This window comes from Canis lupus, chromosome 4 (assembly GCF_011100685.1).
Source record: "Canis lupus familiaris isolate Mischka breed German Shepherd chromosome 4, alternate assembly UU_Cfam_GSD_1.0, whole genome shotgun sequence".
In the NCBI taxonomy this organism is placed as follows: Eukaryota; Metazoa; Chordata; class Mammalia; order Carnivora; family Canidae; genus Canis; species Canis lupus.
In genome coordinates this window covers 58,949,130-58,963,290 of record NC_049225.1, presented here as the reverse complement: position 1 = coordinate 58,963,290, position 14,161 = coordinate 58,949,130, and the positions used below count along the sequence as shown (strand labels likewise).

General features: G+C 50.9%; 1 protein-coding gene across 2 annotated transcripts in view; it reads right to left on the bottom strand.

Annotated features, from left to right (window-relative positions):
• Positions 1-14,121, bottom strand: part of ANXA6 (annexin A6) — a 49,068-nt gene extending 34,947 nt beyond the window's left edge. The window contains exons 1-2 of one of the 2 annotated variants that reach the window (XM_038534987.1): positions 14,002-14,121; positions 3,127-3,167 (exon numbers count right to left, since the gene is read on the bottom strand). In XM_038534987.1, coding sequence (XP_038390915.1) covers positions 3,127-3,141 — 15 coding nt within the window. In that variant the 5' untranslated portion in view covers positions 3,142-3,167; positions 14,002-14,121. Of the gene's footprint in view, positions 1-3,126; positions 3,168-13,987 lie in introns of both variants that reach the window. The other variant, XM_038534988.1, reaches the window with a different exon arrangement.
• Positions 14,122-14,161: the final 40 nt, after the last annotated feature.

The following is a 14,161-nucleotide window of genomic DNA, read 5'->3' as shown; positions in this document are numbered from 1 at the left end:
ATTCTGAGCAGATCAAAGACCTCCTGGAGGTAAATTCTACACTGAGCCCCTAAAGGCTGAGTGACAGCTGGCCCCAAGGGCTGGGAGGGGGGATGGGAAAAGCCGAGTCTAGGAGAAAGGCTTCACACAGGAAACAGCACAGTAAGGTTCTAGAAGATTCTCCAGTGCTCAGTGCCAACATCCAGAGCTGCCAGGACCATGGGACTCTAAGTTGCCAGGAAAGAACAAGAAGAGGAGGTGGAAGGGCAGAGGAGCAGCAAGCTGAGGACCCTCTCCCCTCCATGCAGCTGCTCCCCAACCTCAGCTGCCCCTCCTCCCATGGCAGGTGAGGGATGAGGCAATGTCCTCCAGGGGGACAGGAAGCCTAATGACAACAGGGAGCTTGATCCAAATGTTCCCTTCAACACCGGCTGAGTGAGCAGCGAGGCCAGCTTCCCAGGTGTGTCTTTGCCTAAGGACAATAAACTCTTCCAAGGGGCGGTTATCCCAGGGGCCCTTGGGATTGCAACAACTAGAAGAGGGGGACACGATGGGGGAGGGGGCTTAGCGCTGGTCACATTTAGAGGCATAGAGACAGTCCTACAAGTCCCCCAGTCTCCCACCATTGGTCATCCTCACACCAACCTGATGAACTCAGTCTCTAGGTGCCACCTGTGTAGCTGTCCCCACTTCAGGGCACCCAGACAGCCTGGTGCTCCTCTGGCAGACAGGCTCCTGGCCTCGGGCACCCATCGCGGAGGGGCGAGGGGTGCGGAGAGCAGAGAAAGGACTTTCCACCCTGAAATATTCAGCAGGTCCTGCTGCCAGCTGGTGAGCGGCCTGGACCCTGAGGCTCTGAGGTCTCGGGACCCATCCCAGCTGCTGCCTGAGTAGGAGCCTGCAGCCTCTCCCGAGAGACGGCTGCCCAGCCAGGACTCCAGCTTGGAGCGATCGTGACCACACCTGACCTGGGCCTCAGCTCTGCAGCTGCTGGAGGTTCGTGGACCAGTGCCTGCCCCCCTCTTGCCCAGACCTCAGTGTTCTCGCGCCCATCGTCAAGTTCCAATCCAGATCACCCCTGTCAAATGGATGCCACAGAGCTATGAGTCTGGGACCTTTCTGACACCACACCATTTCTTCACATCTTTGGTCCTCAAGATCCCCCCTCTTCTAGAAGGAAGGATGGGGAGGATAACCCAATTAACACAGCAGAAGAAGAAGAAAAAAAAAAAAAAAAACACAGCAGAAATGGACCAGAGAAAAAAGTGGCTTGTTCTGTGCATGGGTGTGGGGGGTATAGGAATGTTGGGAAGGGGGTGTACAGGATGCATAATTGGGCTGCCAATAATCGCAAGCAATAGATACAAACTTCAGCTCAAGAATGGAAGAAGACCTGCTCACACTCTCCAGTTTTTGTCTTTTGCAACCTCCCTCCCTCCCCAAACCCTGGCACTCCAAGCAGGCCAAATTGCTTTTGCTGCCCCCCACACTCTGCACCATCCCTCTGGCCTTCTGTTCCAGCGTCCCCTCCCCTGTGCGCACATCAGCCCCCTCACTCTTCCCCAGCAGCTCCCTCCTCCCCCGCAGCTCCCTCTAGGCATCTTTCCCAGCTTCCACAACCTGCACCCACAGAGCTACTTTACTGCCTCCACACAGAGCATGAGTCCTGTGCATCGGAGGATTCCAGCTCATCTTGTGAGATGAGGGACCCCGCAGGCTCTTACACCCTGGGACTCTTGCTTGCAGACTGTCTACCGGCCCCTGGTCCAAGGCAACAAGAAACCACAGGTCAGCCAGGCAGGAGCATGGAACCTGGAACAGGATTCCAAATATCCATGCCCTAGGTCCTGACCCCTCTGACCTTCCAGGATCTGCTCTCTCCACTTGAGTTGTGCGGAACCCTGCAGTTTGAATGCCTCCCAGGAAGTGGCTCTGGTATGACTACATATGGAAAATGGGGAACAGCAAGTTATGCCTTGGACCTTTGCCCATAACCACTAACACTTTCTTCTCCTGGTCAGAGAGGCCACTTGTGCAAAGTGTGCTCCTCAGAGGCTGACAGGGAGGCCACAGCTAGGACTCTTTTGAGCACTGATCCTGTATCACATGAGAAACTGAGCTCTTCAAAAATTGTGAATAGATATCCTTAAGGCCCTTGTTCACTGGGTGGTGAGTCATGAAAACTGAGGTCCAGAGAGAGTAGAACTTCCCCCAAGATCAAGCTCCTGTATTATGTCTGTGGCCAGTCGCTCTGTGACTGAAGGGAGGAGCAAGAGAGGCCAAGTCAGATGTACCTTGGTTTTATCCTCCCTTCTCAATTCCATCTCCTTTTCTACTGCTAGACAAGAGGAGTCACTCTCAGGTAAAGCCTGGCACAGGACAGTTAACTCTGCCCAAGGACAGAACCCGATCCTGGCCACACCCAGGAGTAAAAGCTCTTCCACCACACCTCAACTTCTACTGCTCAGCAAAGCAGTTACACGGCATGAAAGACTGGGGTCTCCCAAGCCAGGGAGACTTAAACCCAGATGCATGTAACAAGGGACGCTTCCACTGCCAGAGCAGAGATAACCCTCGAATGCTTTTGCCTGACCAGTAGCCATCTCCCTGGGGAACCACCTCTGGCCCACGCAGTTCAGGTAGCACCAACTCAACCACCGGAATCCAAGTCATCATTGGCTCAGCCAATGAGAACCAGACCTAGGACTTTCCCTGGAATCATTAGGAATAAATTATGTAGTTTCCTCCAGCTTGCTCAGGAAACAGAATGGAAGCCTGGGGCAGCTGGTGGCTAGAGTGCCAAGTTAGGGAAGAACCACCCAAGACTGAAGCCACCCAGAGGAAGTTCAATTCACAGATGCTGAATCCTGACAACATCATTTGGGTCCCTGGAACCAGCCAAACCTGAAGCCCTGGGCTTTTTAGTCACATAAGCCAATACGCATCTCTTCTGCTTAGGATGTTGTGCATTGTCACTAGTCACTTGCAACTGAAAAGGATGTGACTTGTAATGGGATCAAGCAAAGCCTGAGAATCTCTCCTGCTCCTTTCTAGATGAAGGCACCGGGGATCTGCAGAGTGGGCCTAGGGACTCTGGGAGCCCAGGAAAGGCAGAGCATAGCCTTCAGGAGGGGGGAGGCTCCTTACCTGTGGTTTGGCCATGGTATCAGGTTCTGCAGCAGGTAACACTGTGGAGAAGAAAGAGACCCATGAGATCTGGTCACCTCCATGCTTTCCCTCAATTTCTTCACCCTTCTTGCTTCCTAAGGGAAGTATGCTCCCCCTGCTGTTTTCCAGCTGCCCCCAGCCCTTTGGGTTAAATTACATCCAGACCTGCCTTGGGGCCAGTTGCACTTTTCATAATACACTGAGTAGACTGGCCTGGGTCCAGACACTCACACCAGGATGGGAAAGGGAGACAGGGCATGACCTCTGAGCACACACCACTTCTCCAGGCCATACAGGGCACTTTCCCAGATGTCCCACTTAATCCTCATGGTGATCCTTCCCAGCATCAGATTCTCCCCTTCCACAGAGGAGGGAATGGAGGATGGGGAGTCAGGGAGGTTGCGTAATTTACTCAAAGTCACACAGCTTAAAAGTGAATTCAACAAAGTCCAGATTCCAGAGTCCAAGCTATCTGCACCATGCATACCCTATGTCTAAGTCACCAGGAATGGTTCCAGAAGCCAGGGTTTCACGTTCTGCAGATGAGAATGCTCCAAGAGCTCTGGGCCACCTGCTGCAAATGTCTGAAGGGCTGTGGTTCCCATGTAAGTCAGTGAGCCTTTCTTGAGCAACTGCTCTAATTAGGCACTGAGGATACAGCAATCAATAAAAGAGATTTTTAAAATCCTGCTTTTCTGCAGCTGACTCCATACTGGGAAAGAATAAAAATGCACATGGCAAAAAAGTAAGGAGAAAATATAATGCCTGGTCAGGAGACAGTGACAAGGAGCTCAGGCCAAATGGTCAGAGGATGACATGAGCCATGTGGACACCTAGGGCAGTGCAGTCGAGGGGACTCAGTGTGGCTAATGTGGCAGCAGGGAATGGAGGCAGGGGATCAGGGCATGAGCCACTGTAAAGACGCTGGATTTTTCCCCCTCTTTAAGGACAAACTGGACACATGATCTTATCCAAGGGAGTGTAGGAGATAGAGTGAAAAAATAAACAAAAATGTCTTACAACTGAAAAGAAATAAAAAAAGGGCTGTAACTGCCTTGGAAAGGGAAAGAGAAAGGGGGGCCAGGGCAGGCTGGTGAGCACTCTCAGCAGGAAGGCAAAGATGGAACTGAAGCAATTTTCCTGGGACAAGAGGAGAAAGAAGGGCCTGTGCTTTCCATTTCAGTCAGGACTGTATCATTGGATCTGTCTTTTTTTGTTTTTTAAATATTTTACTTATTTATTCATAAAGAAACACAGAGAGAGAAGAAGAGACATAGGCAAAGGGAAAAGCAGGCTCCCTGTGGGGAACCAGATGTGGGACTCGATCCCAGGACCCCGGGATCATGCCCTGAGCCAAAGGTAGACACTCAACCGGTGAGCCAGCCAGGTGCCCTCGTTGGATCTTTCTGAGCCATGTCTGTGTACTAATTTTTTTTTTAAGATTTTATTTATTCATTCATGAGAGACAGAGAGAGGCAGTGACACAGGCAGAGGGAGAAACAGGCTCCATGCAAGGAGCCCGACGTGGGACTCGATCCCGGGTCCCCAGGATCACGCCCTGGGCCAAAGGCAGGCGCTAAACCGCTGAGCCACTCAGGGATCCCTGTGTACTACTTTTTAAAAGTAAGAATAAGGGGAATCCCTGGGTGGCTCAGCGGTTTAGCACCTGCCTTTGGACCAGAGCGTGATTCTGGAGTCCCGGGATCGAGTCCCATGTCGGGCTCCCTGCATGGAGCCTGCTTCTCCCTTTGCCTGTGTCTCTGCCTCTCTCTCTCTCTCTCTCTCTCTCTCTCTCTGTGTGTCTCTCATGAATAAATAAATAAAAATCTTAAAAAAAAATAAAAGTAAGAATAAGGAACTCTATCAGACTTACTCAGCAAGAGTTACAAAGAGTGGAACTAGAAGAATAGAAACCAGGGTGACATTTTACCTCAGTGCTTTCCAGTCCACCACATACCACACCACCAAAACAAACAAAAAACAAACAAACAAAAAAAACAAACCCCAAACCAGCAACAATTTAGGGAAAACCAGCTCTAGACCTCAGTCTGTAATCCTGCTCTCATTCTGGGGTCACTGGAGACAGACAGTAAGGAGACAGACAGTAAGAAGAACACAGGTTTGGGGGGGGAGGGTTAGACGGACAGAAGTAGATTCAAATAGGTTTGTTCTGTTCTATCCAGGTCGAAGCAAATGGTGGGTATTTGTCATTTCTAATGGCTGAGTAATATTCCATTGTATACATAGACCACACTGGAGGGTATTACGCTGAGTGAAGTAAGTCAATCGGAGGACAATCATCACATGGCTTCACTCACATGGGGAATATATATACATATTTTAAAGATTTTACTTATTTATTCATGAGAGACATAGAGAGGGAGAGAGAGAGAGAGAGAGAGAGAGAGAGGCAGAGACACAGGCAGAGGGAGAAGCAGGCCCCATGCAGGGAGCCGATGTGGGACTCAATCCCAGGTCTCCAGGATCAGGCCCTGGGCTGAAAGCAGCGCTAAACCACTGAGCCATCCGGGCTGCCCTCATATGGGGAATATTAAAAAAAAGTGAAAGGGATTAAAGTGGAAAGGAGAGAAAATGAGTGGGAATTATCAGAGAGAGGAACAGAACATGAGAGACTCCTAACTCTGAGAAACGAACAAGGGGTAGTGGAAGGGGAGGTGGGCAGGGGGTTGGGGTGACTGGGTGACAGGCACTGAGGGGGGCACTTGATGGGATGACTACTGGGTGTTATACTATATGTTGGCAAATTGAACTCCAATAAAAAATATACAAAAATTAAAATTAAAATTAAAATAAAAAATAAGTCATCAAAAAAAAAGAACAAATAAGGTTTTGTTACTTATTAGCTATGTGACCTCGGACACATTGCTCATCTCTGAGTTCTAGGTTATCTCAAGTACAAAACAGGGCCTTTCCCTTTCCTGCCTTGTAGGGCTGTCAGGGGCTGAGACATTAACTTATGTCAAGGGCAGAGCGCATGAGGAGGCCAGGCATTCGCTGTGCCGGTGGAAGTTCTGACAGCGCTGTGTCCAGTTTGCCCGGATCCCCAGGGCCTGATCATGAGTCCCCCAAACTGCAGTCAGCAGACAGGCAGGAGGTGGGGCCTGGGGATGAACAGCAGAGGATGGTGGCAATCTGCCTGCAACCCTAGCAGAGCTTGAGGAAACCCTGGTGTTTCCCTGACAACCAGGGGCCCCTCTGTACCAATGTACCAACATGCAACTCTCACCAGGAAGTGGAAATTCCCCCAGCCGGGGATGGGGGGGGGGGGGGGCGCCGTGTGTGAACATTTGAGTGAGCTCCTGGGTTTCCCAACCTGGGGCACGGTGTGGGCAGGGGGTGTGAAGGATCCCCCAAGGCCAGCATAGAAACAGGGAAGTGTGCTGGGCAGGGAGGGCTCAGGCCTGTCACCTGTACCTCCAGTCTGGAAGCATTTTCCCTTGGCCTTGTCGCTGGAAACTTCAGCTGCTGGCTGCAGCCCAGGGCCATCTGGATGAGAGCCCCTTTCCAAGGAGAGACGGCTTAGGGCTTAGAGGAAGGGCCTCCCAGTCTTTGGGAAAACATTCCCAGCTCAGAGAACAGTTTACATGTGCTTCATGTGAGTGCAGGCTGGTGTATACACAGAAAGCAAACTTCTTCCAGAACTAGATGTTGAGATTGCAGTTGTGGGGAGGGGTGGGCATCTCCAGGAGCCCCTTCTCTGCGGGCTCAGGGAAGCACTGGAGCTAATCACAGAGGTGCCATTTACCCTGCCTTTACAAGGGTCTCTGAGACCAGAGCAACCCAGAATTGGTTGAATCAGTGTTTTATATACAATGTTTCAGAATCCCAGAGGACTCTTAACCATCCACCACCTCCGGTCCCTCATTTTCTCCTCGAGGTAAAGGCACTTTGGAGAGGATAAGTGGCTGGCCAAGGCCCAGACAACAGCCTGTATCTGTGCCTCTGAGTCCCAGGTCGAAAGCCCCCCACACAACCGTGGACCATGGCCGCAACAGGACACAAGGAAGAGGCCAAAGAAAAACACCTACGTCTGGTTTCCAATCTGTCTGTAACCTCCGACAAGTCAGGTTCCCTCTCTGGACCTCAGTTTCTTCATCTATAAAATGGGGATAATAGCACACCGTCTTTGGGAAAATCAGAGTGGATGAGAAAGGCTTTTATAGATTCCAACCAGGGATTTTCACAGGAGAACCTCAAAACATCAGCCCCAGGAGGGTTCTCCCCCAGGTCACAGGATTCTTCTCTCTCCCCCAAACCTCCCCCCTACCCAATATGTAAGTTTTATCCCCTGCCCCGACTGAAATAGCTTCTCAAGACTGGCAGGTTTGGCCCCTCTGCACCTGTGCCTCTCTCCTCCCAAGAACCCTGAACCTCTTCTGATCTGGGCATCCATGAGGGCTCATCGTGGCTGATCATTCCAGAATCCATTCTAGGGTACAATGTCCTAGTGGCTCTGTGCTACTGTGGCCAGCCTCTCTTTAGCTCTTTAGCCTGAAAGCAACGATGTTTCCCTACCTCCCCTTTGGGAGCTCCATCTGATGCCAGAAGGAAGGCGCTAGGGTACAGAACACACCAGAGCTGGCAGGACTTGTGGCTTGCCACTGCTCAAGTGCAAGAGTTGGGGAAACCAACACCTAGACAGGGAAAGGGTCTTGTCCAAATCACGCCAGAGGCATGGGCTTTGAGGTCGGACCTAGCTGGGAATCACAGCTCTGCCCCCAGTGCGTGATTTAGGTAAAATTACCTTCATTGAATCTCAATTTCCACATCTACAAAATGCACATCGAAATTATCTCCAAGTACTGAAAAATAAACAAAACAGCAGAGGAAGAGCCCCAAACCCAGTGCCTATTCGGAAGTAAAGTCTCAAGAAATCTTAGCTTTTATTATGATAAACCCAAATATTTACAAGATAGGCAGTGTAGCACCATAATAAAGAACGGAGGCTTTGCAGTCATGGCCTGAGTTCAAATGCAGACATTCCAGAAAATTCCTAGTTCATGACCTAGGGCAAAGTTTTCTCTCTGACTCAGTTTCCTTATCTGGGAAATGCTAACCTCATAAGGTTGGGGTTTTTTTGTTTGTGTTTGTGTGTGTGTGTGTGTGTGTGTGTGTGTGAAAATTTAATGAGCTAAGGCAGGTAAAATACTCAGCATGGCTAGGATCATGTTAAATGTTTAATAAGTGATGGCTTCTGTCATGACAGTCACCGTTAGAGGGGTACTAGGCACAATAAGCCATCAGGGTGCAGGACAAAAATATTAGTTTTCTAAATGTTCTTTTACCTTGTCCTTTCCTGCTGCATTTGTGATATGTATATAAAGTTAAAGACACATGTTAGAGGTTCAGGCTGATAGGCACAATCGCGAGTCTGGACGTCATGGAATGAAGCAGTTGGAGAGGAGAGGGGATGTCAGACAGAAGAGAAACACCAGCATAAGAAAAAAGCATGTCTGTCCTCAAAAGGTACCTTGCACACTTTGGAGGAATAGAGCATATGCTTTCAGGGAGGGAAGAGATGCTGAGTGGAAGGGAGTGAAACCAGATATGTGTGGGGAAGGCAATCTGAGAAAAATCAAAAAATAACACGGAAGGTCATGCAAAAACTCACCCAGACCTCTGTGCCCCAGGAGAACCCGGGGGACTCTAAGTTGACCTGTGTCGCTGCTTGCCCCTTTGGCCCCAGTGACCCTCTTCAAAGCAGGCTCTCAGCTCAGCATTCAAGACCCACAACATCCTTTCTGATTTATCTGTCTTCTCCTCTTTCCTCTTCGTCCATCACCACATCCTTTCCCCACTAAGCCAAGAACCTCTTCCACCAGCGTTTTCTACCCAACCTTCTAGCATCAAAACCAGTGCTTTTCAATTCTGACTTCATTAACCTCACCTGGGAAGTTTTTCTAATTTACCAAAGCATAAAGTCAACCCCCAGAGATTCTGATTAATCAGTTCTGGGGTGAGGCCTGGGCTTTGGTAATTTTTAAAAATTTTCCTAGGGATCCCTGCGTGGCGCAGCGGTTCAGCACCTGCCTTTGGCCCAGGGTGCGATCCTGGAGACCCAGGATCAAATCCCACGTTGGGCTCCCGATGCATGGAGCCTACTTCTCCATCTGCCTGTGTCTCTGCCTCTCTCTCTCTCTCTCTGTGACTATCATAAATAAATAAAAATTAAAAAAAAAAGAAAAAAAATTTTCCTAGGTGATTCTTTCAACTCTTCCAGGAATCCAAGAGGGATTTCTCTCTTCTTTGAACCCCTACAGTATTCAGAAACCACCTACATTTGACTGGCTTGGATTCAACCATTGTGGATTTACCATTCCTCGAGTAGATGGAGGCTGCTTGCCTTCAAGGTACTCTAGGAAAAAAATCTCTACTTCAAAGTCTCCAGGTTATGATTCCAGTCTGAGCAATTTTACAGCTCAGTAATTTGTAGGTAAATGGTGGCAGTGCAAAATAATTCTTACAGACATGTTCATACTGTTCTATTTGGTAAAGGTCCAATGAATCTCCCTCCCCTTCCACCAGAAAAACCAGTTTGCCTCCATTTGTACATTCCCTTTTTTTTTTTTTTAAGATTTTATTTATTTATTCATTGGAGAGAGAGAGACAGAGACAGAGACAGAGACAGAGACACAGGCAGAGGGAGGAAGCCTGACGTGGGATCTTGGGATCAATCCTGGGTTTGCAGGATCAGGCCCTGGGCTGAAGGCGGCGCTAAACTACTGAGCCACCCGGGCTGCCCTGTACATTCTTTTTAATAAAAGTGTCTACTGATTCTCTTTCAAGCTGGCTATAACATCTACCTGTCCTCATTAGTATGTAAATTGAATAAAATCTTTGGCACATGGTCATTTTTATATCTTTTGAATCATGACTTTACTGTTTCTTAAAAATTACTGTGTCTGACTCTTTTTTAATTTTTTAAAGATTTTATTTATTTATTCATGAGAGACACAGGCAGGGGGAGAAGCAGGCTCCATACGGGGAGCCTGATGCGGGACTCGATCCCAGGACTTCAGGATCACGCCCTGGGCTGAAGGCAGGCGCTAAACCGCTGAGCCACCCAGGGATCCCCACTGTGTCTGATTCTTTGCTGCACCCCCTTACCACAGGGTACGGCTCATAAGGATTGTTGGGTGAAATGCACTGAGCTGTTTTAATGCTTCTTTAGTGACCCCCTTGGGGGAAAAAAATCACACAATAAAAGGACATCCAGCGTACGGGGCTTGAAACTGTGCTTTATTCCTCATTATATAGCCACGAGAGGAAATAACTTGATATAATTTACCCAATATGATAAAGAAAGATAGTGATTAAGGGGCTCATTTAAAAAAAATTGAGTATGTTTATTGGCAGGAGATGAGGGTAGAATAAAAAATAAACAGATGAGTCTCCCACCCACACAAAGTTGGCAATCTAGTGCAGTAATCTGTCATTTTTTTTTTTTGGATCCTATATACCACTGTAACAAAAGGAAAAAAACTGAGTATTTATCATAAAAATATATTTTATAAGCATGAAATTAAAAGCATATGTAATAAAAGCCCTAGAGTTTCCTCCTGTACCCCAGAAAATCATCTTAGTGCCTCCCAGGATGAGTGCACCCAACTTCAGAGGCCCCCCAGGGAATAAGTTCATGATCCTTCCCCTCCCCTTTTCCTGATGGCTCCTCCCCCAGCCCACAGGAAGACACCAGGACCAGCCCCACGGTCCTCCAGGAGCTAGCTTTTGATGAAGCCAGGCTTTGATGAAGCTGGGGTAAATGCCATTCCTGGCCCTGTGCCTGGGCACCCCCCCTCCAGCTCAAGACACTCGAGTTTCTTAGAGAGCAGTATCTTTGCCTCTCCTGACCCAGAATCATTGATCTCGGCTGGGCAAGGCCCCAGGAGATCATCAGGCTGCCCCAGGTTTGGAATTATGGGCCCGGGTTTGAATCCCAGTTCAGTTCATTTTTGTGAGAGACAGAGAAGTATAGTGTCTAACAGACAGAGGCTGCAGCCTCTGCTCTTTAAGAGCTGTGTGGTCTTGGGCAAGTACTTAGCCTTGTATGTAAAACAGGACGAAAATAGTGCCTCAGAAGAGGCCATGGTGAAGATGAAAAGAAGACACACCTTAGAGCTTAGAAGTGGCCCTGACACAGCAGAAACACTATGTGTATTTAGTAGTGTTTCTTCCCTAAACTTTTGAAGGCTGACTTTCCACATCTGCAAAATGGGCATGGAAGCAGCATCCAATATATCAAGGGGTTCAGCAAGGGCCTGGTGAGTTGGAAGGGTTCAATAACAGAGGTGATGATTTTATTATCGTTTGAGAAGTACCAGGACTCTCAGTTTTTCAGATGAGGAACCTGAGGCTTGGGTCACCTGCTTCCTCAAATACCACAACCTTCCGAGACGACAACGGTAGCACCTGCATCTCTGTGCATAGCACTCGACAGTTTGCAAGCTCTCTCACATCTGCCATCTTAAAATCTCATGAGGTATCAACCTCATCCTCATTTTACAGATGGGCAATGAGGCTCAGAGAACCCAAAGACAGTCATTCCTCCTTTGCTAGTCTCTGGGGGAGCTTCTCAGTCTCAGGAGAGAAGGAAATGCAGTGTAGCTGGATTCCAAGCTGAGAAGTTTATAAGCATAAAGGTCCCTCCACCCCCCAACAAAGACTTCCTCTCCTCCGTTGTGGGGGTGGTGGGGGTACGGACAAGACACGGACTTGCATGCTCAGAAATCAGGGTACAGACCACATCCTGCACTTTGTCTCCACCCAGGAAATATCTTGGAGAAGCTGGGCGGGGTGAGGCTAAGTGATACTATTGGGCCTCCCCAGAAAATTCTAGAAAAAAAAATGCAACATAAAGAGTTAGGCAGCCCCAACCCAGTTCACCAGTGGGGTGCCATGGACCATCTCTTACCCCTCTAGAGAGGAAGGGACTAAGGCCTAGGGGTTAGGCCTGCCTGGGGGCCCAGCTGCTCAGAGGCAGGGTAGAGGCTTAGTGGCCCAAGGCTCCTGCTGGGTGCTGCAGTGCAGATGCTCCAGATGCTGGCAGCTACCCAACACTGCGGAACGTCCCCCACCCCTTCCCAGGGTCAGCTCCAATAGGCAAGGTCCTGTACTTCCCAAGGACGGCCCCCTACTCTGCACATTGGTATACACACTCTGCCCCAGCAAGAGCTATGGCCCTAAAGCAGAAACCACAAATATTTTCTGAATCCAAGCAGCCAGTGCCTTGGGAACAAAGGGTGGAAGGCAAAGGAAGATGGATGAGTGACTGTCACAGCTGCAGAGGGGGATGCAGGCTTGGGCCTCCCTCCCCAGCCCCACCCAACTCCCAGAATCCTGTCTTACAACAGTGGATCCTAGAATACCAGCGCCAGAAGTGGCAGCTAGTTCAGCAGTCTTTGCAACAGACAGCTAACTAATTCAGAGAGGGAAGGACCCTGCCCAAGGACCCCTCCAGCTCCTGGAACTGTAACCCTGCTTTCCATGCACTCGCAGGCCAGTGACCTCTGCAGGGCACAGGGCCTGCCAGCCGGAAGGGCAGGGTCTGTGGGAGCTGCAGCTGGGCTGGTCATTCACCTGGAAGGGCAAAGCAGGACAGGATATCCCTTCTGGGTCAGTGGGGCCAGCAATTTCAGGTGTGCTTTGGGTGGGGCAGGAGGGGGAAGTGAGTAAAAATGGCAGGCTGAGGAAACCAGAGTCCTTTCATCAACCCCGGAGCCATATTTCCAAATTTGGAATTGTCAGGGAAGACCCACGGGGGTTTAGAGAAAAGGAGGGGTAGGAAGGAATCAAAGGCTGGATTCTCTTCCCAAAGGATCCACCCACTCCCCCCCCCCTTCAGACAGGGTCTGAAGGTTAGGTCAGACTTCCCAGGCCTAATCAAGACTTCTCAAATTTGTCACCATTCCTTGCAGCTGACAGATAAATCAATTTTAAGGATAGCCATGTCCCCCCAGAGGGGCTGGTTTATGAGCGCTGGACTTGGAGAAGTAAATTGAGGCTCAGAGAGGGAAAGCTACCGATTCAAGGTCACAGTGCGAGTTGATGGTGGAGTTGGGATTGGATTCAGGGTATTTCAGTCCCATGCTGGTATTTTGGGAGTTAGCTGAGGCCCTAAGCTTTGGGAAGGCCCAAACTGGGCTTCCGGAAGGCAAGAAGGGTGGGGCGTCTGCCTTTAGGGCCTGGTTGCAAGTCGCCGTTAGGGCAGCGGTGGTGCAAAGGGCCCCTCGAGGGTCCCTAGGGAGTGAACAGACAAGCCAGTCACCCACTGGTCTGCACGCCGAGAGCCCCCCCTCCCCCGCAACAACACACCCAGTCCACTTCACGAGCCGCTGGAGGGTCGGGCCGCCTCTTCCTACAGCCTCAGTCTTCAAGGCCCCGGCCACACCCTGCCCTGCGGGTCCGCAGACCCCCGTTCGGCTGCCCCCAACCCCAGGTCTGCTAAGCCTCCCCAGACCCCGACCTCCCCCCAAAGCTCCGCCAGCATCCAGCGCTGCCTGGGCCCCGCGCCCCCAGCCCCGGGACCACACCGCCGCAGAGTCCGCCCTCCCCTCCCTCCCCTCCCCTCCCCCGGCCAGAGCGCCTTCGCCTCCGCTTTGCGCCCCCCTAGATTTGCGCCACTGTGCTCCCCCAGGCACATTCAGCCCGCGACCCTCTCGGCTTCCCGGCCCCGCGCCCCACCTGCCCGCGCCCCACCTGCCCGCGCCCCTCCCCGGAGTCCCGCGGGAGGCACGGCTCGGCGACGACTGGGCGTTCATCGCGCCCGCGCGCCCCTGCAGCCCCCGGGCGAGGGGCTCCCCGAAGCCATCTCCTCTCTGACCTCAAGCCACTCACCGCGCGGCGGAGGCTTCCTGTCGCGACCGGCGGCGGCGGCGGCGGGGACGCAGCTCGCGGGTGGGAGCCCGTTAGCCGCAGCGCGGGGCGGGCCGAGCACAGCCGCGGCGCGGGGCCCGACACGTGGCGCGCCGAGGCCAATCGGGCTCGCCCCGCCTTG